This window comes from Triturus cristatus, chromosome 4_1 (assembly GCF_964204655.1).
Source record: "Triturus cristatus chromosome 4_1, aTriCri1.1, whole genome shotgun sequence".
Lineage (NCBI taxonomy): Eukaryota > Metazoa > Chordata > Amphibia > Caudata > Salamandridae > Triturus > Triturus cristatus.
In genome coordinates, this window is record NC_140585.1 from 495,104,054 (window position 1) to 495,124,891 (window position 20,838).

Genomic DNA, 20,838 nt, shown 5'->3' on the forward strand with positions numbered 1-20,838 from the left:
TGTGAGCAGATGGCGCGCGGGGGTGTATTTTGTGATCATGTTGTTGACAAATTTCGGGCTGGGTCCGTTAAGTGATTTGAAAATGAGGCAGCCAATTTTGAAAGCGCTGCGCTGAGCAACAGGCAACCAGTGAAGATGCTTCAAGACGGGGGTAATATGGTGATGCCTGCGTAGGTGAGTGATGAGACGTGCTGCCTGATTTTGTATGAGCTGAAGCTTTTTAGATAGATGCAGGGGAATGCCAAAGTACAGTGAGTTGGCGTAGTCGATATGTGACATAACCATAGCAATGATGACTTGAATGCGGGCGTCATAGGTGAGGTATTTACAGATTTTCTTAATTTTCCGAAGTTGGAAAGAACAGGTGGATACCACCGCACTAATCTGGGGTTTCAGAGTTAGGTCTGGACTGATGTGCACTCCCAGGCTTTTGGCTGTACTAGAGGGGGTGGGAGGCTGACCCATTTCTCCGGGCCAGAAGTGGGGTCCCCAGGGATTTTTAGCAATACCGCCAGTTAGAACGACTTCCGTCTTGTCTGGATTAAGTTTTAAGTGATTCTTGTTCATCCAGGTGCTGGTGAACAGCATAGTGGATTGGAAAGCGTGAACCGATTCAGGGGTGTCATTGATAGAGAAGATAAGTTGGAAATCATCGGCGTAGTTGAAGGTGCAGACTTTCCGATTCTGCAAGGAGCAGACAAGGGGACGGAGGTAAAGATTAAATAGTAGAGGGGAAAGAGAAGAGCCCTGGGGAACACCACAAGAGGTATGCACACTGGGAGCAGTGAACTGAGCTGTTCGAACTGCCTGGGAGCGATTTCCCAAGAAGGAGTTGATCCAACTTAGGGCCAGGCCCGAGATACCTGCTTCCCTGACACGGTCGACCAAGAGATGGTGGTCGACCGTGTCGAAAGCTGCCGATAGGTCAAGTAGGACCAAAGCCTGTGGGGAGCCTTTGTCAACCTCACCGCAGAGAGTGTCCAAAACAGTGAGGATGACCGCCTCGGTGGAGTGGGCAGGGGGGAAGCCAGCTTGCTGGGGGTCAAGAAATTCAGATTTCTCCAGGAAATCGACAAGGCAGCTGGTGACATGGGCTTCCAAGAGCGTGGCCAGAAAGGGATGAAGAGAAATGGGCCGATAGTTGGCGAGAATGGCGGGGTCTGAGCCAGTCTTTTTCAGAAGAGGAATAACAATGGCCTTTTTAAAGGAGGTCGGGACGGTACCTTGAAGTAGGGATCTGTTAAGAAGATTGAGAGCAGGATGTGGGAGCGTAGTGAATATTTCTTTCAGAACGCTGGGGGGGCAGCAGTCAGTGGGCAAGCCAGATTTGACTTTGGAAAGGAGTTTAGCGAAGGTGTGATCTGTAAGTAAGGGAAAGTGAGATAACAAACTGGGGTTGGTGCTAAGTGGAGGAGTAGAGGACGAATCTGGGATAGCAGAAATGCTGGACTGAATTTTCTTAACTTTGTCAATGAAAAAGGTGTTGAGGGAATTGTAGAAAATTTGAGAGGGTGGGGAGCTGCAAAGGGTTCTGTCAGGGTTAGAGAGCTCGTTAACAATACGGAAAATCTCCTTAGAACGATTGGTAGCAGACAAAATTTTGGATGAGAAATAGGTAGATTTTACCGTTGCGATGGATTTTTTGTAGGAATTCCGAAAGTTAAGATATAGCAGTTTATCTTCTAGTTTATAATCGCAGCGCCATTTTCTTTCTAGTTGCCTGAGGGTGAGTTTGAGGAGTTTAAGTTCATTGGAGAACCATTTTTGAGAGTCATGAGGACGGAGGGTGGAAGGCTTTTTGATGGGCGCAAACTTATCAGAGGCAGTCAGAAGCCAGCTAGTGAGCTGATCGTTGGCTGAGTCAAGGATAGGATTGTCCAGAGGGGCGGTATTCATCAGATAGTCGATGAAGGGTAATTTCTCCAGTTTGTTCCAGTTTCTACGGGCGCAAGTGGCTAGGCTGGGATTTTTAATCATGGCCTCAATAGAGAAGGAGAAATGAATGAAATGATGATCGGATCAGGGGCAAGGATCTACGGAAACCGTGGGCACAGGAATATTCGTGGTCCAAACCTGGTAAAGAATGTGGCCTTTGATATGAGTGGGTGTGGATATGTGTTGAGTGAAGTTGAGCTCGGAAAGTAACTCGGTGAGCTCAGCCGATTTTGGTCCGCCGAGAGTGTCATTGCCCCAGTAGTTGAGATCGCCAATGAGTAAGGCCCTCCCATGGTTAGTAGCCAAATGGGCTATCTGTTCAGCCAAGGAGTGAGGGAAATGGGGCATGCCTTGAGGGGGCCTATAAAGCAGGACACATACAAATGAGGGAGCCCCAGGTTCAAGCTCTATTTTTATAACCAGGTTGTCAACCAGGGGGAGGTCGAGTGGGGGAAGAGTTTTGTATCTGAAGTTGTGGCGAGATGATGGCTACGCCACCACCAGCTTTCCCCTGGGGGCGATTAGCCTGAGTGATGCAATAGTCCGAGGGCAGTGCCGCTAGGATATCAGGAGAGGAGTCTTGGGACAGCCAGGTTTCAGTGAGCAAAAGGAAATCAGGCTGTTCACATTTGAGTAAGAGAAAAATGTCAGATTGATGTTTCACCATAGAGCGAGTGTTGAGATAAATGGCTGAAAGTTTGCGGCCCTTGTGGTCCTGTCTCAGTAGCAGACTGGGTGGTTTAATTGTGTGAACCCTATGTATTTCAGGAAGGTGGTCCTGTGTACCAGGATTCCCTGTTTGGAGATGCTAGAACGTGTGTGGGGACTAAGAGCAAGATTAGCAGGAGTAAAATGAAGATCCAGCAGCTCAGCAAATGTGTAGAAGGCACGTTGGGCAGGACGACATGCCCCAGGGCCCGGAAGGGCGCAGACGGGCTTGCCTTTGGCGCGCCCGCTGCGCCTCCGTGCTACTGCCGACATGAAATAGCCATTGGTAGCCTTGGCTTCGCCCCCCTGCGCGCTGATAGGCTGAAGGAAGAATGAGTCAGCCAGCAGCTGCGGACCGGGCGAGAGCGAGCGAGTGAGCAAGGCAAGTCAAATTTCAAGAAGGATTTTAAAAGTCACAGTATTGACCACGTTTTTTTAAAAAGAATAAAAATTACACTTTTTCTTTAGCAGCTAGTAACAGTTCTTTTAAACAAGCAGCGTTTCAGCAAAGATGCTTTCACCGCGCTACGATCGGCTGAAATAGCCGGTGGTAGCCTTGGCTCCGCCCCCCTGCGCGCTGATAGGCTGAAGGAAGAATGAGTCAGCCAGCAGCTGCAGACCGGGGGAGAGCGAGCGAGTGAGCAAGGCAAGTCAAATTTCAAGAAGGATTTTAAAAGTCACAGTCACAGTATTGACCACGTTTTTTTAAAAGAATAAAAATTACACTTTTTCTGTAGCAGCTAGTAACAGTTCTTTTAAACAAGCAGTGTTTCAGCATTGAAGAGACAGACCGGAGGAGCGCAGTGTGGCAACCTCTCTCCCCTGCACCGGTGAAGGTCTGTAACGAGAGTGAAGCGGGGAGAGTCGGCGCGTCTGATGTGAAGTGTGCCAGTGAGCGCTGCAAGTGCCGAGCATGGGGCATACAAATCGACCCCCACCAATGAAGTAACCACACCGGGGGTGACAGCTGCAGAGCGAGAGTGAGCAGACATCCTCGTCACCGCCGTGAAGGAGAAGCTGCAGATCACCCGAGGCCGCATGGAGACAGTGCGCAGTGTCGTTAGGAAGGTGACAACGTGACCGAAGCAGTGCTGGCCCGTTGTTTCGCACCGCCTGAAAAGGAAGGAGGCACGGCGTGTGAAAGGCCCTACACTCGGAGCACTAGTGCAACTACCGAGCCCGACTCTGGCACTGCAATGTGATGCTAGCCCAGACGGCCTTCACTACAAAGTACAGAAGACTGAGAAGGACCCCGACCGAGAAAACTGAAGTTCGAGGGAGGGCAGCATCAGAAGTCCCCACCCCAATATGCTGCTAATAGAGAAAACTAAATGAGACCAGAGAGACTTACCCGGCATGAGAGGAAGCGTGGTGAGTCCCTCGCTGTGCCCGCATGGATCTCCTGACTACAGGCAGCCGGCTGTAGAGGTTTCGCTGGGGCAAAGGAATCTCCGGGACGGTGAGAGAAAGGAGCCCCGCCGCGTTGAGAAGCTGCCTGGGGAATTAAACTTAAAGCGCCAATGCCTGGGCATTGGAACTTAAAGCGGCAATGCCACGGGACCGCGCTTAGGAAAGAGGATGTTTCTTAGGGACAGGCCTCAATCAATCAACCAGGTGTTTGTTAAGCACGACTACTCACCCGTAAGGGTCTCAAGGCACAGGGGGGGTTAGCAGGCTCCAGTCCATAAGGCGGGGGGGTCTGTCGAAGAGCCAGGTTTTGAGGTTTCTTGCGAAGCGGGGGAGCGATGTTGTCTGTCTGAGGTGGAGCGACAGGGCGTTCCAGGCTTGGGCTGCGAAGAAGGAGAAGGAGCAGCCTTCCGATCTGGTCTTTCTGGTGCGGGGGACAACAGCGTAGGAGAGCTCGGCAGATCGTAGGGTCCTCTGGGGTGTGTGGAATTTGAGTCGGCTGTTCAGGTATGCTGATCCGGTGTCGTGGAGGGCGTTGTGGGCGGGGGTGAGCATCTTGAAGGTGACTATCTTTGATGGGGAGCCAGTGGAGTTTGCGCAGGTGCTGGGAGATGTGGCAGTGTCCCAGCACCTGGACAGAGCAAATGTGAGTAAATGGAAAACTGCTGTAGCCCGTGATCAAGGCAAGAACAGAGGCAGCCACATCCCTGCCGTTACAAAGAAAAGAATACAGTAAGAAAGAAAGCGGCACCACAGCTACCATGAGCCACGCAGTAGAGGTGGCCGCCCAATTACCTAAATGACCTGTGGGCAACAGGCCCCGATGTTCACCAGGACAATCAGCATGCGAGAGCTGCCAGGCTCAAACAAAAAGTGAAATCGCAGGCTGGCCATTATGAAGCAATTTTGGAGTTAGACCAGCAGTGTGTCCTTACCTGCCAGCTGGTAAGTTTTTCCCCTTCACACTACAAGCTCTGTCCATCAACGCTCTGGATGAGGCCCTCTTTCTGCTCGCAACATTACGAGTTTTTCTTGAAGCAGCTCGCCTGGTGAGTGCACCAGCAGTGACATCTAGTGGCCAAAGGCAATACTGCACCCAACAATAAACTCAGACTCGAGGCACAGTGTATGTATGCCCAGTAATGTCATCCCCATGCAAAACCAGTCACCCTGCAGACAGACCTGAACAGGAGCTGTAAGGCCGGTAACGAGAATTGTTGTTCTTCTCCCACATCTGAATCAGGGGCACAGAGCCAATGCACAGCTGCACCAGAGTGGAGCAAGAGGAACACTATGCCCAGCTGCACCACGGATGCCTTTATTCCAGCACAAGAAAGGAAGATGTGCATGAGAACCAGCACCTTCATGGACAGTGCAAAGCTGCATAAGCAGGGAACCCAAGAGAGGAGCAGCCACTACGTTCATTGCACGCGACAGACTGAGCGTCTACTCACTGGTGCGCATGGACAGTGAATGGCTATATGGAGGAATGTGTGCCAGCCAGCTGCCCCAGTACTGTCTGGAAGCATTTCACATGGAGTAACCAACCCTGCCAAGCATCCAGAGAACAAGGCAGGATCCAACGTCATGACGGCGCAGCCTCAAGTGCGAGAGCAGTGCCCTCGTGCGAAGATTAGGCGGAAGGGAGATTACCAACCATCTGCAAAGCACCAAGGAGATCCCAGAGGAGAGAGGGGCCCCTGTGTGGCCCAAACGCAGGAAGGAGAGAGATCGTGGTCATCCTACCTGCACCAACATCGCCCAGCAGTGGGCCAGAGACCATGCCTCCAACACTGCCTTAAGACTGTGGTGTGCATCGGTCTATTACAGGTATGAGGAGATTCCCACACTCCTAATGGCAGGCTGCCACAACTGCAAAAAGAGAAGGGAGACCTGTCCCTCACACAGCGATCCAGAGTTGCTGCCGGAATACTTTATCAAAGAGAAGAAGGGTATGGAAGGCACTACAGAATGGATCCATCCAAGTACACCTACCTCCACTGCCGTCCCTGATATGGCTGCTGCACCTGAGAAGTCACCCAGTCCTATTGACAGGACCGGACCGTTGAGTGGTCCATGACGGGAGAAGATGCATAGTTCAAAGAACACGACGGAGTGAGCAGGAAGTCCCTGTGAGAATGTGTTGCCTTTCGCCACTCTTCAGAGCAGATATAGAAATGATTTGCATCGCGTGGCCTTTCGCCACTCTTCAGAGCATGTGTAGAAATGACATGCATTTGCGTGGCCTGTCGCCACTTTGCAACAGTTACACCGAAGACATGTGGTCAGACGCCACTTTACACATGAAGCAAGGACCAAGGAGAAGAAAGCGTGATAAGTTGCCACGTTTGCAGAGAAGATAAGGAGTGGAGAGATATAGGACGGTGACAGTCCTATCCCAGGAAAGCAGAAGACAACAGGTGCTCAGGAGAAGTCAACAAAAGGGGACCAGAACGAGTACTCGTACCATCACCTAAATGCACCTTCTAATATACGCCAGCCACGGGGTGCGGTGACGTCACAGGTGGTCTTTCAGTGAGAGTACCAAACGTAAGCCGCCTACATGCGCGAACTGCGTTTCCGCCAGATTCTTCAAATTGACCATCCAGCCACCTGTCACCGGCTGCTTAAAGGAAAGGGCATTCCTGTTTGCTTACACACATGCCAAATAAGAAGAGCTGCACCAAGTGTCCGACAAGTACCATGACTGCAGAGATTCCCCAGTCACCCCTACTCACTGCCAGTCATTACCACCTGTTGTACAAGTCGTCTCATAGCAGCCACTCCATCATTTGCCATGTGCATCACCACCATCCTTGGAGCATCAAGTACCAGAACTGGAGTCCTGCACTATTGCCATACAGAGCGACGATCTGAAGACACAGTGACCATTTATTTAACTGCCATACATCCTGATAGCGAGAACAGGACACATCCACCCCTGAAGTTGCACGAGTGACTAGGGGGTGGCTCGGAGGTGGTCTTGCGGCTATCTAGATGCAGACACAGGCAGACCCAATGCAGCCCATAGGCAGTCCCGTGCAACTCATCCAAGGGGCCTCCCCCAAGCGTGAGAGATGGACTTTACTTTGCCCCACCAATGGATTCCAGGAAGAAGCCAGGCCATACAACTGAGACGTCAACAGGTCACAGAATGCTTAGACTGTCGTCAAGGGATCAAGCGACATCACCGTCAGGTGTTTACAATGGACTCCACCTACGCTCCTGATGCACCTATGTTTTGAACTATAAGACACTAATTGCCTCACAGCAAGAGTACGCTGGACCGACGGACATCACATAGGTGGACTGTCGCTCAACTGACGCACAGCTGAAAGGTCCTGATTTCATCAGAACTGTGTTTGTGTCCAGATATACCTGGTTAAAGTATGAACATGTGCTAAGATGTCCGGGTGCTCCCAGCTGCACCTGGCCACTGCTGTCCTGCGAACTGCCTCTCAGATCTGTGAGACTTCAGGTATTTTTAGTTTGTTTTCTAATTCCTTGCCACAGGTTGGACTCTTGTTTGTTGTTTTAATTTTAATAAAATTTGAGAGGAATGTTGTGTCCTGCTGGACACAGTATAGTGTTTTTGCCAGCCATTCACTCGAGGGCTGGCGCATACAACCACCCCACACCCATCCAACACAGGCGTCACCAGTCAGGTGACCCTGCGGATAAAAGAGCCCGAGTGCAAGTGCTCGTGAGTAGTTTCCAGTACCATACCTAAGTGTCCGTGTTGTCCTTCATACAGTATATGGGCCTAGGGCCCAGGACATAATATACATCATTCTTCAGTTGAGTTAAGAGAAAATGATTCCCATCCTCATTTAACTTTTCACTTGTCAGTCACTGTGGGGACATGTTGATTGTGAACCCCTTAAACAGATGTCATTTAATTTGCAAGTTAGAACCAGACACAAAACTTTACCTTTTATTTACACGTGGATTATGTAAAAATAAGTTGTTCCACACTTCCCCCCTCCACAAAAATGTCTGAAACTTGGCTGTAAAATATGTATTTGATATTAAATTCATAGTTACACAGACCATTTCAAAATCTGCTTGTATGTTCCCAAAATATGCAAATTTACCTGAGATAAGATTCGAGCAAAAGGTGAACAATAACTCTTTCCATTTCCTGTCTTTTCAATTTTGGGGGAGCAACACTAGCTACACGCAGCTTTGAAGGTCCTTTTCCCAGCCAGGCATCAATTAATTTCAAAGGGGTGAGTTTTTCCTCCATCTTCTCTGCATGGTCAAGAATTTTAATAAGATCTTTGCAGTAGCTGGTTATATCAACTTTCTCAAACACTGGAATAAAGAAAAGAAATGTATAAATGAAACTTAACACTTCTGAGCCAAAACAGAGAATATTCTACGTGTAAAAATAATTGAAAATTTAGGTCTCCATTGCAGCACAGGTTATGTAAAGCAAAACAGCAACAGCATTTTTATATGGGACAGGGGATGAGGCATGGTCGGTTAGTCTTTATTTAATAACAGTTTTGATTTGTTGCCCATTTAATGCCGTTTCACTCCAGCTTCAAACCTTAATAAAAGCAATAACAAAAAAAGACACCTAGTCCACTTGGCTTTTACATAAATTTTCCCCAGTTTAGATATGCACACTTTGGTTAATAAACAAAGAATTGGAAACCATCACCCCCTAAATTACAGATTAGACCATTATGGTTAGTCCTAAAACCAAATAAAGACTCAATAGCCTGTGGTGCTTAGAAACCAAAGTCAGATTGAACAAATTGAATTTCATAGAGACAACTCTTCTTCCAGTGGTATTAAGTATTTAGGTATTAAAATATTGTCTAATCCCATTATGGTTGTGTTACATAATTATGAAAATATCTGGCTTCAAAGGAGTATGATTATGAGAGGTGGCATAATCAAAAAGTTTACGTTTGTGATTAAAGTAACTATTAAAACCAATGCATTGCCCAGGGTATTATACCTTATTAGTTGTATCCCACACACCCTATTTCAGAAAGAATTTTGTTCAATCTATAAAAACAGAAGCGTCTGGAATGTCCTACCTCCCTGCCCTGGTCTGTCTGTCGGTAGGCAGGATAGACAAGTGTGAGGTTCTTTGTGTGCGAGCTGAGGTAGTGGTAGGGCTGTGCAAAGCTCTACCCTCCGCCCCCTAATCCTGCCAATTCCATGTCTCGCTATTGTATACTGTCTGGGAGGAATGCACCAAGGTCAACTGCCAACTATACCTAGTCATGTGACCCATGAAAAAGGCAGCAGGCACCAAATGGATAGAAGAAACTGCCAACTTTCTAAAAGTGGCATTTTCAGAATTGTGACTTAAAATCAGCCTTGACCATTAAAGAGGATTTTAAATTACAATTTACTAGTCACCAAACATGATATTTCTAACTCTTTCCCCTATTTGATGTAATAAAGTAACCCGATGTTCCATTATGGGAGGGGTACGCATTTGTGAGTTTTTCACAAGAAGGCCATGTAAAACTTTAAAGTACATGTCTAACTTTTTCATTACAATGCACTCTGCCCTGTGGGCTGTCTGGGGCCAACTTTAAGAATGACTTCTACGTCATAAGAAGGGAGATTTAGGCTTGGCAATGGAATTATTTTGCCAAGTCGAATCAGCAAGTTTAAAAATGCTCACAGGCCGCAATGGCAGGCTTGGTACATGTTTTAGGGGGCTACTTAAGTCGATGGTACAATTAGTGCTGCAGGCCCACTATTAGCATTTAATTTACCAGCCCAGAGTATACGGTTTACCACTTTACTAGGGACTTGCATGTAAATTAAATAGACCAATCAGATGTAAGCCAATTATACCATATTTTAGTGAGTGGGCACAAGCACTTTAGCAATAGTAAAGTGCACAGAGTCCTAAGGCCAATAAATACAAATTCAGCAAAAAAGGAGGTGAGAAGGCAAAATGTTTGGGGTGACCCTGCAGAGAGGGTAAAGTCCAACAGTCTTGCCAAACCTACTGCCTAGTGGGACTATGCAAGATGCAGGTCTTCAGCTTTTTGCACCTAGAGAATCTGCCTACAGCCTTTCACCTCCGAAACCAAGAGCATCATCTGCGGCATCCCCAAAGATCATCTCTCAGTCCCACCTTGTTCAACACCTGCATGACACCAATGGCTGACATCATTCGATCACATAAACTCAACATCATCTCCTACGGGGACGACACCCAACTCATCCTCTCACTCACTGAAGACCCCACCACCACCACCATCACAAGAACAAACTTCAGAAACGCCATAACGAGCATCACCTGCTGGATGATGACCAACTGCCTAAAGATCAACATGGACAAGACGGAAGTGTGGCTTTTTGGGAAGAATACCTCACCGTGGGACAACAACTGGTGTCCCCATAAACTCGGACCCATACCAGCAACCTCGGTATGAAACTCCAGGTCAACACAATTTCCTTCACCTGCTTCCACACCCTCCGCATACCTCAAAATATCTTTAGATGTATCCCCATCAACACCGGAAAACACTCACACAAGCCCTCGTCACCAGCCAGATGGACTACAGAAACACACTCTATGCAGGTACCACCACCCAACTCATCAAGAAACTTCAGATCATACAGAATGCAGCTGCCAGACTCATCCTCAGCCTCCCCAAACTGACCCAGATCAACTCAGGAACCTCCAGTGCCTCCCCGTCCAAAAGAGATGCCAGTTCAAGACGATGATCCATGCCTACAAAGCCCTTCACGGCCAGGGTCTAGCCTACATCAACCACCTCCTGAATCTCCACAACCCTGCCAGACAACTGCGCTCCGCCTTACTCACCCTTGTTCCCCGTATTCCCCCGAAACCACAACGAAGGTCGTTCCTTCTCCTACCTCGCCACCACGTCCTGAAACAACCTCCACCTATGAACATCATCCTCACTGGCCGATTTCAGAAAAGGACCAAAACTTGGCTCTTTGACCCGAGACCTCAGTGCTTGGATACCCCAGGGATGATTTGCCGTTCTCTATAAATACTGTTTGATTGATGGATTGATTTGCAGAATTTAGTTAGTGAGGAGGAAGCTCTTGTGTAGCGAGATTAGGAGAGATGTAGGAGAAGCCTCGACCGCCGGATCTGGTTTTCTGTATGCATGGAATGTGAGCAAGTAGGAGTCTTGATCAGTGATGGTGTTTGAAAGGTTCGCGAAAGCAGAAGCGACTGTTGAGGTATGCTCAGCTAGTGTTATGCAGTGTCTTGAAAGTGTGGATGAGTGTTGGACAATGGAAATCTCTGAAGGGTAACCCCAAACATTCTGCCCACCTCCTCCTTTTTCTTACCTAGTTTTTGTTGGCTTTAGGACTCAGAGAATGTTTCTACTTCTAGCCAATACTAAAGTGCAATGTTAGAAATGGGGGTCTCTAGTTGGCAATAGGTATGCACCCTGGCCAACTAGGGACCCTTCCTTGTAATGAGGATAAGGGAGTTTACACACCCAGATAACCCCTGATCACCCCCTTGGAAGCTTGGCACAAGCGGTCAGGCTAATCTCAGAGGCAATGTGTAAAGTATTTCAACATAACACACAGTGACAGAGTGAAAACACTACAAATGGACACCACACTAGTTTAGAAAAATAAAGTATCTTTATCTAAACCACAGAAGACCAAAACGACAAAAATCCAACATACACAACTCAAAATATTAATGTTAGAATGTTTTAGCAACTGTCCATAGAACTCTATGGATGTGGTGATTTTACACAAAATACCTTTAGATGAGTCAAAATTCACAAGGAAAACAGCAGCAGAGGATGGAAGCGTCGGAAAAAACAGCGATTCCTGAGTCCCTGGGGAGGCGATGCGTCAGTTCTCCTGCACTCAGGAGAAGTATTGCGTCCAAATCCAAGACGGTTCTGGTCTGCGGGTGATAGGTCGGAAAACTTGGCGCACAGGTGCGATGCATAAAAATCCAGGTGCCCAAAGGTCAATGCAGTGGCAACAGATAGGTACTGCATCAATTTCTTCTGCTGAGGTCCAACGATACATCAATTCTTTAAGCCGCACAGCAGGGCCTGCGTCAGTTTGAGAGTCTTGGATTTCGTAGACACTGTGCTCTGAACTCGGCTGCAACTTTTTTTTGGGCTGTGGGCAGGCGCTGTGACGATTTCTTCAGCATCACGGCGGCGGTACATGGAATCCTTTCCCGCACGGCAGAGCTGCATCGGAAAAAAGGGCACTGGAAGGGTGACTCGTCACTTTTGATGGCTTCAGGCAGGAGAACAAACTCCAAGTGCCCAGAACTGGAGTTAGCACCACAAAGCAAGTCAGAACTCCCAGCAGTGGAGTTCAGTGATGCTGCATATGACGTCTTTGATGGACCTGAGACTTCTTAACAGGAGGTAAGCACATACAAGTCCTTGGAGAAACTTCTCAAGCAGGATACACAGCAAAGTAAAGTCCTTTTCCTCTCCAAAGCAGAAGCAGAAACTGCAGGCCAACCCAGCAAGCAACACACAGCAAAGGGGCAGTACTCCTCCTCACAGCTCTTCTCCTTGGCAGAGTCCCCTCTTGATCCAGAAGTGTTCTAACAGTCTAGCGTTTTAGGTACAATACTTATACCCCTTTTGGCCTTTGAAGAAGGCATACTTCAAAGAAAAGTCTTTGTAGCTCACATTTTCTTGCTTGCCTTGGCTCCAGACACACTCCAGGGGTGTGTAGAGCACCGTGAGATGACAGGCACAGCCCTATTCAGGTGTCAGTGATAACTCCTCCCACCAATCTAGCTCAGCCTGGTAATGGGCCATCAGGATAGCAGGGCACACCTCAGTTCCCTTTGCGTATCTGTCCAGAGTGAATGCACAAACAGGCCCCTGTCAGACTAAACAAGACGTTGATTCCACTGGCAGGCAGAGACACGGAAAGGTAAAGCAAGAAAATGCCAACTTTCTAAAAGGGGTATTTTTAAACACACAATTTAAAAAGTAACTCCAGTAAAAGATGTATTATTAAATTCTGAGTTCAGGTTGCCCAAACTCCAAATCTCTTTCCAATTGAAAATTACACTTGAACAATGTCACAAGGCAGCTCCACTGATCACTTATGGGAGAGACAGGCTTTGTAATAGTGAAAAATGAAATTATCAGTATTTCACCATCAGGAAAAGTTAAACACACCAGTACATGTCCTAACTTACACATAAATTGCACCCTGACCATGGGGCTACCTTGGGCCTACCTTAGGAGTGCCTTACATGTAGAAAAAGGGAAGTTAGCATCCGGCAAGTGGGTGCACTTGCCAGGTCGACTTGGCAGTTTAAAACTGCACTCACAGACACTGCAATGGGCGGTCAGAGACAAGTTTACAGGGCTACTCATCTGGGTGGCACAACCAGTGCTGCAGGCTCACTAGTAGCATTTGATTTTCAAGCCATGGGCACACACAATGCACTTTGCTAGGTACTTACCAGTAAATCATATATGCCAATAATAGATAAACCAATCACCAATACAATATATATGGGCAGCATGTACACTTTAGTACTGATCAGCAGTGGTAAAGTGCCCAGAGTCATAAAACCAACAAAAAGAGGGTCAGAAAAATAGGAGGCAAAAGGCAAAATGTCCGGGGATAAACCTGCAAAAAGAGCCAGGTCCAACACTTATCTATCACTGGCAAATTTAATGTATCTATAAGTTCCTAGTAGATTGCACTACCTGTATCGAGAGCCTGTAAATGAAAAGCTACTCGTCGGCCAGCAGCACTGATTGTGAAACCCACACAAGTAGAACTTTAATCATGTCTCAGGCCTGAAATTGCAGAGCCAGTGAGTGCAGTCTACCATGTTGACTTGGTATTTGAAACCCCATGCCAAGCCTTAAACTCCCATTTCCTTACATTTAAGTCACCCCTTAGGTAGGGCCTAGGTAGCCCATAGGGCAGGGTGATGTTTAATCTAAAGATAGGGCAGGTACTTTTAAGTTTTGCATGTCCTGGTAGTGAAAAACACCCAAATTCGTTTTTCACTACTTGGAGGCCTACATCTCTCATAAATTAACATTGGGAATTCCTTATTACACTTTTAAGCTGTAATTCCGGATTGAGAAGTTGTAGATTTGTCATGCTTCATATCGTTGGAATGGTAATGATAAATTCTCTTTAATGGTAAAGTCGAATTTATCATTATCCTTTTAAAAAAAGGCACTTTGAGAGATGGCATGTAACTGCTCTTAGCCTTGTGTGCCTATAGCCCGTCTCAAATACACGTCTGGGGTGGCTAATAGCTGGACTTTGTGCATTCCCTCTAGACAAACACTAAGGTAGCATAGGTGTGACTGAGTGGCCACCCATATCCTGATCAGGCCTCTAAACATCTACTTGTCCATTAGCTATGGCAGATCAGACCTACTTGCCTGTTCTGGTGAGTTGACAAAGAACAGCTGTTCTGTTCAGTCAGAAAGTTAAGGAGCAATAAAGATGCCTTTAAATCTTGATTTTATCTCATCACATTTGCCCAGTTTTCAGAGACAGAGGTCAGAAGTCAGTTTACAATTACTTCTAGGATTTTGTAAAATTAACTGTCTGACCTGCTGTACAAACGAAAGGTTATAGGGTATCAGGTTTCCCCTAACACACATTTAAGTAGCTAATAAGTCAACTGTACAAACATTTCAAATTTCAGTAGTTGTGCAAGCCCATTTTTTTGTACTTCTGCGTTATGAAATTATATTTTAATAGGATAAAAAACAAATCAGAACACTTTACTTTGTGATATGACAATGATATATATGTTTTGTGAAACCTAATTTTTACAGATTATGGTTAATACACTACATAGTTTTATCAGTAAAGCTGCAAGGTAGGGGAAGGTTTTTGGCCATTTCTTAGAAATGTACTGTCTGTATATGACAGTGTGCTAAAACAGCATGCTTTAGTAATATATTTATTAAAAAGTGAGTGTATAAAATTGAACTGAGAAACACTACTGCCCCTGCAGTGATGGCAATACTATTAGTAAACTGATTGGCTAGTCAGGAAGCATGTGTACCCAATATGTGGGATAGATTATTATTACACATGGAGCAAACGATTAGTCTACTTAATCAAACAAAGAGTTTAGTTTTGTACAGCATAAATGCTGAACTCACATATTTGAAGGTGCACTCGTATGAGAATGAATAAAAAGGCAACTGTAAAATAAAATATTTGCCAATGATCACACAATCTGAGACAAGTTTATGGGTCAAAGTTAGGTTGAGTAGATTATAGAAGTTACTCGACCTGCAGGTCTAGTAACATTTTTATGATTATTCAAAGTCAGCTGATGGGTCATCCTAAGCAGGATGGGAGGGAGGAGTTGGCACACCTAAATAGGTGTGCCCTGTATCCACACAAAGGGCTGCATATCCCCCCTGGAGTGAGTCTGGAGCCAGAGCTGGGAGGGAGGACGTCTGTCCACTTCAAAGCCCCTCATTTTAGTCATCCCGACTTCAAAGGCACAACTGGGTATAAGTACTGAACCTCTGACACCACTTCAGACAGTACTGGACCTGTAAAAACCTCTGCTAGAAGCAAAGACTGCTGTGCTGCTACAAGGACTGCCACTCTGCTGGACTGCTGCACTGGAAGAACTGCTTTTCTGCTGTGCTGCCTGCTACCCTCTGCCATGCCGAGGAAGAACTGGACACTTTGACGTGAACCCAGAGTGATCTTCAAGGGCATGGTGGCTTGTCTGCTGTTTTAACACTCAGAGATATCAAAGTCTTACACCCTTGCTCCAGTGCCTGGTCTATTGGAAGTGGATCCAGGTGCTTGCTCTAGTGGAACTGACACATCCTCTGCTGCTTGAAGCAGAATTGATGCAACGCCGCTGTTGTGGGAACAGATCCGGCATTCCGCACTTGGAACCAGTGCATTGCCATCTGAATTGCCGCATCAGAACTAAAGCATCACTGCCCCTGCAATGAGAGGCAATCAACGCATCCCCTCCACTGCGTGGAGAAATCCAGGGCATCCCACTCTGAACCAACGCATCTCAGTATTGGCACTTCGTCTTTGAAACTGACGGATTAGCACTGTTGCGTGGAAAAAAAAATCTATAAATCACCGCGATTGCGGGATCAACACCGACGCATCGCTCGGCTGCATCCTGCTCTCGCTGTTGCGACCAGGATCAAGGTACTTTTGTCCAGCGGACCATGCATGGGTCCTGTATCCGGCCCACACTCCACGGTGGTCGGCCTAAACTCTTTACTTTGCCCCAGTGCTGTGCGACCAGGTAACCGGAAGGTACTTATTGCTTCTCATCACTTTTTTTCACTTTTAATCTTAAAAAATTCATATTTTGACTTCTACTGATTGGATTTTTGTCGTTTGGGTCTTGTTTTATTTATAAAATCATAATCTATTCTTCTAAACTGGTGTGGAGTCTTTTTGTGGTGTTTTTATTGTGTTGCTGTTTGAAGTGTTGCACAAATACTTTACACATTGTCTCTTAAGTTAAACCTGCCTGCTTTGTGCCAGGCTACCAGAGGGTGAGCACAGGTATATTTATGGTGTGTATCTGACTTAACCTGACTAGGATTGTGGTGCCTGCTTGGACGGGGTGCATATCTCTCAACCAGAAACCCAGTTTCTAATAGTGAGGAGTTTGAATTGTCCTTGTTTGTATATGGGGAGTCAGTGGAGCTCAGTCACGTGTGGTGTGATGAGTGTGTAGTGTGGGAGGTTGAGAGTGATTCTGTATGCCAAGTTCTGAATGGCCTGCGGCCTTTAGGCGAGTTTCTTCTTGATCCTTACATACAGGGTGTTCCAGTAGTCCAGTTTGCTTGTAACAAGGGTGTGTGTGATGGTTTTCCAGGTGCTGGTTTGGAGCTATTTGAAAAATTATTCTCAGCATCTTCAGGGTGTGGAAGCATTAGGCGGAGACTGGGTTCAATTGGGTGGTCATGTCGAGTTTCCTTTCCCACCCATGCAGAGGTTCTTTGCGTAGGTTGTGGGTATGGGTATTGGTCCTAGCTCTGTTGACCACCAGGTGGAGTCCCACGTTGAAGTGCTCTTCCCAGAGACCCCAATTTTGGTCTTGTTGTTTTCCAGCTTCTGACAGTTCGTCATCATCCGGTGGGCAATTTCAGTCAGGCAGGCATTGAACTTGATCCGGGTACTGGGCTTGCTGTCCATGAGGGAGATAACTAGCAGTGTGCTGTAGGCGAAGGAGAGGACGGTGATGTTGTGACAACGGATGATACTGGCTAGAGGGATCATGTATGCGTTAAAGGGGGTCAGGCTCAGGGAGGATCCTTGCGGAACTCCGCAGATTAGGTCAAGAGCGACCGAGGTGTATGGTGTCAGGCTAACTGACTGGGCCCTTCCAGTCAGGAAGCAGCATATCGATCAGAGTGCATGTTCTTGGATTCCAATCTCATGTAGGCATTGGATGAGGATATGGAAGGAGACTGTGTCAAACGATGCAGAGAAGTCCACAGGATTAGGCCGCCGGGTCTCCTCTGTCCAGAGTCATGTGGTTGTCATCCTTGGTGGCGATAAGTGCAGTTTCCGTGGTGTGTATGGGTCTGAAACCAGACAGTGTTATCGGGGAGTTGGTGATCATTAAGGCATTCAGTGAGATGTCTGTTTACGATTTTCTCCAAGACCTTGGCCAGGAATGGGGGCAGGGAGATCAGTCTGTAGTTTTTAAGCATTGAAGGGTACGCGGAGGGTTTCTTCTGCAATAGGAGGACAGGTGCATGTTTACAAATGTCTTGAAATGTCACGGAAGATGGGGAGACATTCAGAATGGGTGTGAGCATGGCCCTGATGGGTTGCAGTCCTCTGGAATTTGCGTTGAGGGAGCAGGGATATGATAGGGCCCCTGAGTGGATGGACTTTATGGTGATGGCAGTTTCTTCCGGGGTGTTGATGGGTCATGTGTTTAGCACTGTTTCTCTGAATACGATTGGAACATGTTTGGCGAGGTCTGTCCGGTCTGGTTGCGATTTGAAGATGCTGTAAATGGCAGCGATTTTATGACTGAAGAATTGAGAGAGATTGTTGCAGAGATCCAGCGAGGGGGTGATCAAGTTGGAGGCGGATGCTGATGAAGTGAAATCTTTCACAATGTCAAAGATGTATTTGCTTCTGTTGGTGATGGCATTGATTGGGTCATCAGAGCAGCACGTTTCGTGTTCCCGATCATTGGGTGGTAGCATCTCAAGACAGATTTGTAAGTGCTCCTATGTGACTTTTCCTGGCTCTTTCTCCATTTGTGCTCCAGTTATTTGCAGTGGCGTTTCATCAGTCTGAGTTCCTCGTCTACCCACTGCCATGGGGTCTAGATATTGTTGTAATGCTGTGTTTGAGGGGCAGGGAGTTGGTGCAGGAGGTGATCCAATTACAAATAGAAACAAGGAAACAACAATTTTTTTTAAGCTTAATGGCATGCTACAAGCTTTGTGTCGGGGGGGAGGGGGGGGGGGGGGGGGAGGGGAAGGTGATCCAAGATAGTACTTGCCCTTCTTAACCAAATATTGCTTACAAAATGCGTTCAGTTATATATGATATTCTTCCTGCTCCATTAATGTAAAAAACGTTAAACAATGTCAAAAGACATAATCAGGCTACATTAAAAACAGAAAATGCACATTGTGGTGAGATATTGAGTAAAGTTTAACTTTACTGCTGTAGGAAAAAGGAGAAATGCCAAATGATACTTTACATTTGTTGGACATTACAACTTTACTTCGTTGCGCTTTTTGTTTGCTTTTTTTTTTAACTGTGCATGATTTTAATATCACTGTAAGTACTTTAGTTTGACAGGCATACTTGCATACAACGACCAAAGAGTTCAGTACACTCACGCTTCTCTCTGCAGCAGTTGTCACACATTTTGTTGCAGTTTGCAGAGTCCCACACCTCATCAAAATGTTGGGCTATTAGTACACGCCGACACCTGAAAGAATAAAGATGCACACGTTCAGGAGCAGTGAATGCATGGACCTCTTGAACAAGAACTCTTACTAAGGTAAGTTGGGGTTTTCAAACACATTGTGATCTCAGCACATGTTAAGACAACCGCCAAAATTCATTCATTTTGATTCTTTGAAAATCAAAAAAATGTGTGATATTACTGATATCAAAAGACTATTTGAGTTTGCTTGCAACTAATTGAGCTAAGAATTGAATATGCTACTTACCAGTATGCATCTGTTCTTGGCAAATAGGGCTGCTGACATTCATATCTGTGCATAGATCGCCGCCTAGTGTTGGGTCCGGATGATTGCACATTGTTGTCCTGGAAGAGTCTTCGAAGTATCACGAGATGGGTGACTCCTCCCCTGGACCACAGTGCGCATGGGCATCCTCTCCATCCTAAGATTGTTTTTCGCCATTGTGGCAGTGATGGAGTAGATACAGTAAGTGATGACCATGCTATAAAGTAATTCTGAGTGCTGCAGCCGCTACAGTCGCCGGGGAGGAGGGTGGGCGAAATGAATGTCAGCAGCCCTACATGCCAAGAACAGATGCATACTGGTAAGCAGCATATTCAGTTCGAGGCATGTAGGCTGCTGAATTCATATCTGTGCATAGAATACATAGCAGTACCTCCATTAGCGGCGGCTACCCGTGCCAGCTGCAGCAGTCTGAAAAAGAGTTTTGAGAACAGCCTGTCCTACAGCTGCCTGCTGTTTTGAGTGTACATCTACACAGTAGTGTTTGGTAAATGTATGTATAGTGGACCATGTGGCTGCTCTACATATTTCCTGTAAAGGAATGTTTCCTAGGAAAGCCATGGACGCCCCTAACTTTCGTGTTGAGTGGGCTCGCGGGGGAATCGTTAATGTGCGTTTAGCTTTTTGATAGCAAATTTGAATACATTTAACGATCCATCTGGCTATACCTGCTTTGGAAATGGCGTTGCCCTTGTGTTGTGGAGAAAAGGCAACGAAAAGTTGTTTTGTTTTCCTAAAGTCCTTAGTTCTGTCTATATAGTACATGAGGGCCCTCTTTACATCTAGTGTATGGAGCATTCTCTCTGCGACATTCTGTGGATTTTGAAAGAAAACAGGCAGTTCAATAGTTTGATTCATGTGGAACTGCGATATCACTTTGGGCATGAATTTGGGGTTGGTACGTAGTACAACCCTGTTTGCGTGAACCTGTATGAATGGCTCTTGAATGGTTAGTGCCTGGAGTTCACTAACTCTTCTTAACGAAGTGATTGCCACTAGGAAGGCTACTTTCCAGGTGAGGAATTGAATCTCACATGAATGGAGAGGTTCAAAGGGTGGACCCATTAATCTGGTGAGGTCCAAATTGAGGTTCCACACCGGTGCCGGTGGGTGTCTTGGGGGATTACTCGTTTGAGTCCCTCCAAGAAGGCTTTGATGGCAGGCACTCTGAATAAAGAGAGGTGCTGCCTGTATTGGAGATAGGCTGCTATCGCGGTTAAATGGATACGTATTGAGTTGTATGCCAGATTGCATCGGTATAGGTGTAGGAGGTAACAGATGATGTTTTGAATGGATGCGTCCAGCGAGTTAATGTCATTGTTGTTGCAGTAAATGACAAACCTTTTCCATTTAGCCGCATAGCAAGCTCTGGTAGTGGGTCTCCAGGCCTCCTTGATGATCTCCATACAGTCAGGTGGCAGGTTTAGGTAGCCAAACTCTAAGACTTCAAGAGCCAGATTGCCAGGTTCAGCTGTTGCGGATCTGGGTGCTGAATTTCGCCATGGTTCTGCGTTAAAAGTGCGGGTTTGATCCGCAGCCTTTGATGCGGCACCACGGAAAGTTCTAGAAAGGTGGTGTACCACGGTTGGCGCGC

General features: G+C 46.6%; 1 protein-coding gene across 2 annotated transcripts in view; it reads right to left on the reverse strand.

The window, feature by feature from the left end:
• Positions 1 to 20,838, reverse strand: part of RECQL (RecQ like helicase) — a 275,541-nt gene that overhangs the window by 24,994 nt on the left and 229,709 nt on the right. For both annotated transcript variants that reach the window (XM_085652722.1, XM_085652721.1), the window contains exons 12-13: positions 18,873 to 18,964; positions 8,145 to 8,364 (exon numbers count right to left, since the gene is read on the reverse strand). In XM_085652722.1, coding sequence (XP_085508848.1) covers positions 8,145 to 8,364; positions 18,873 to 18,964 — 312 coding nt within the window. The remainder of the gene's footprint in view (positions 1 to 8,144; positions 8,365 to 18,872; positions 18,965 to 20,838) is intronic.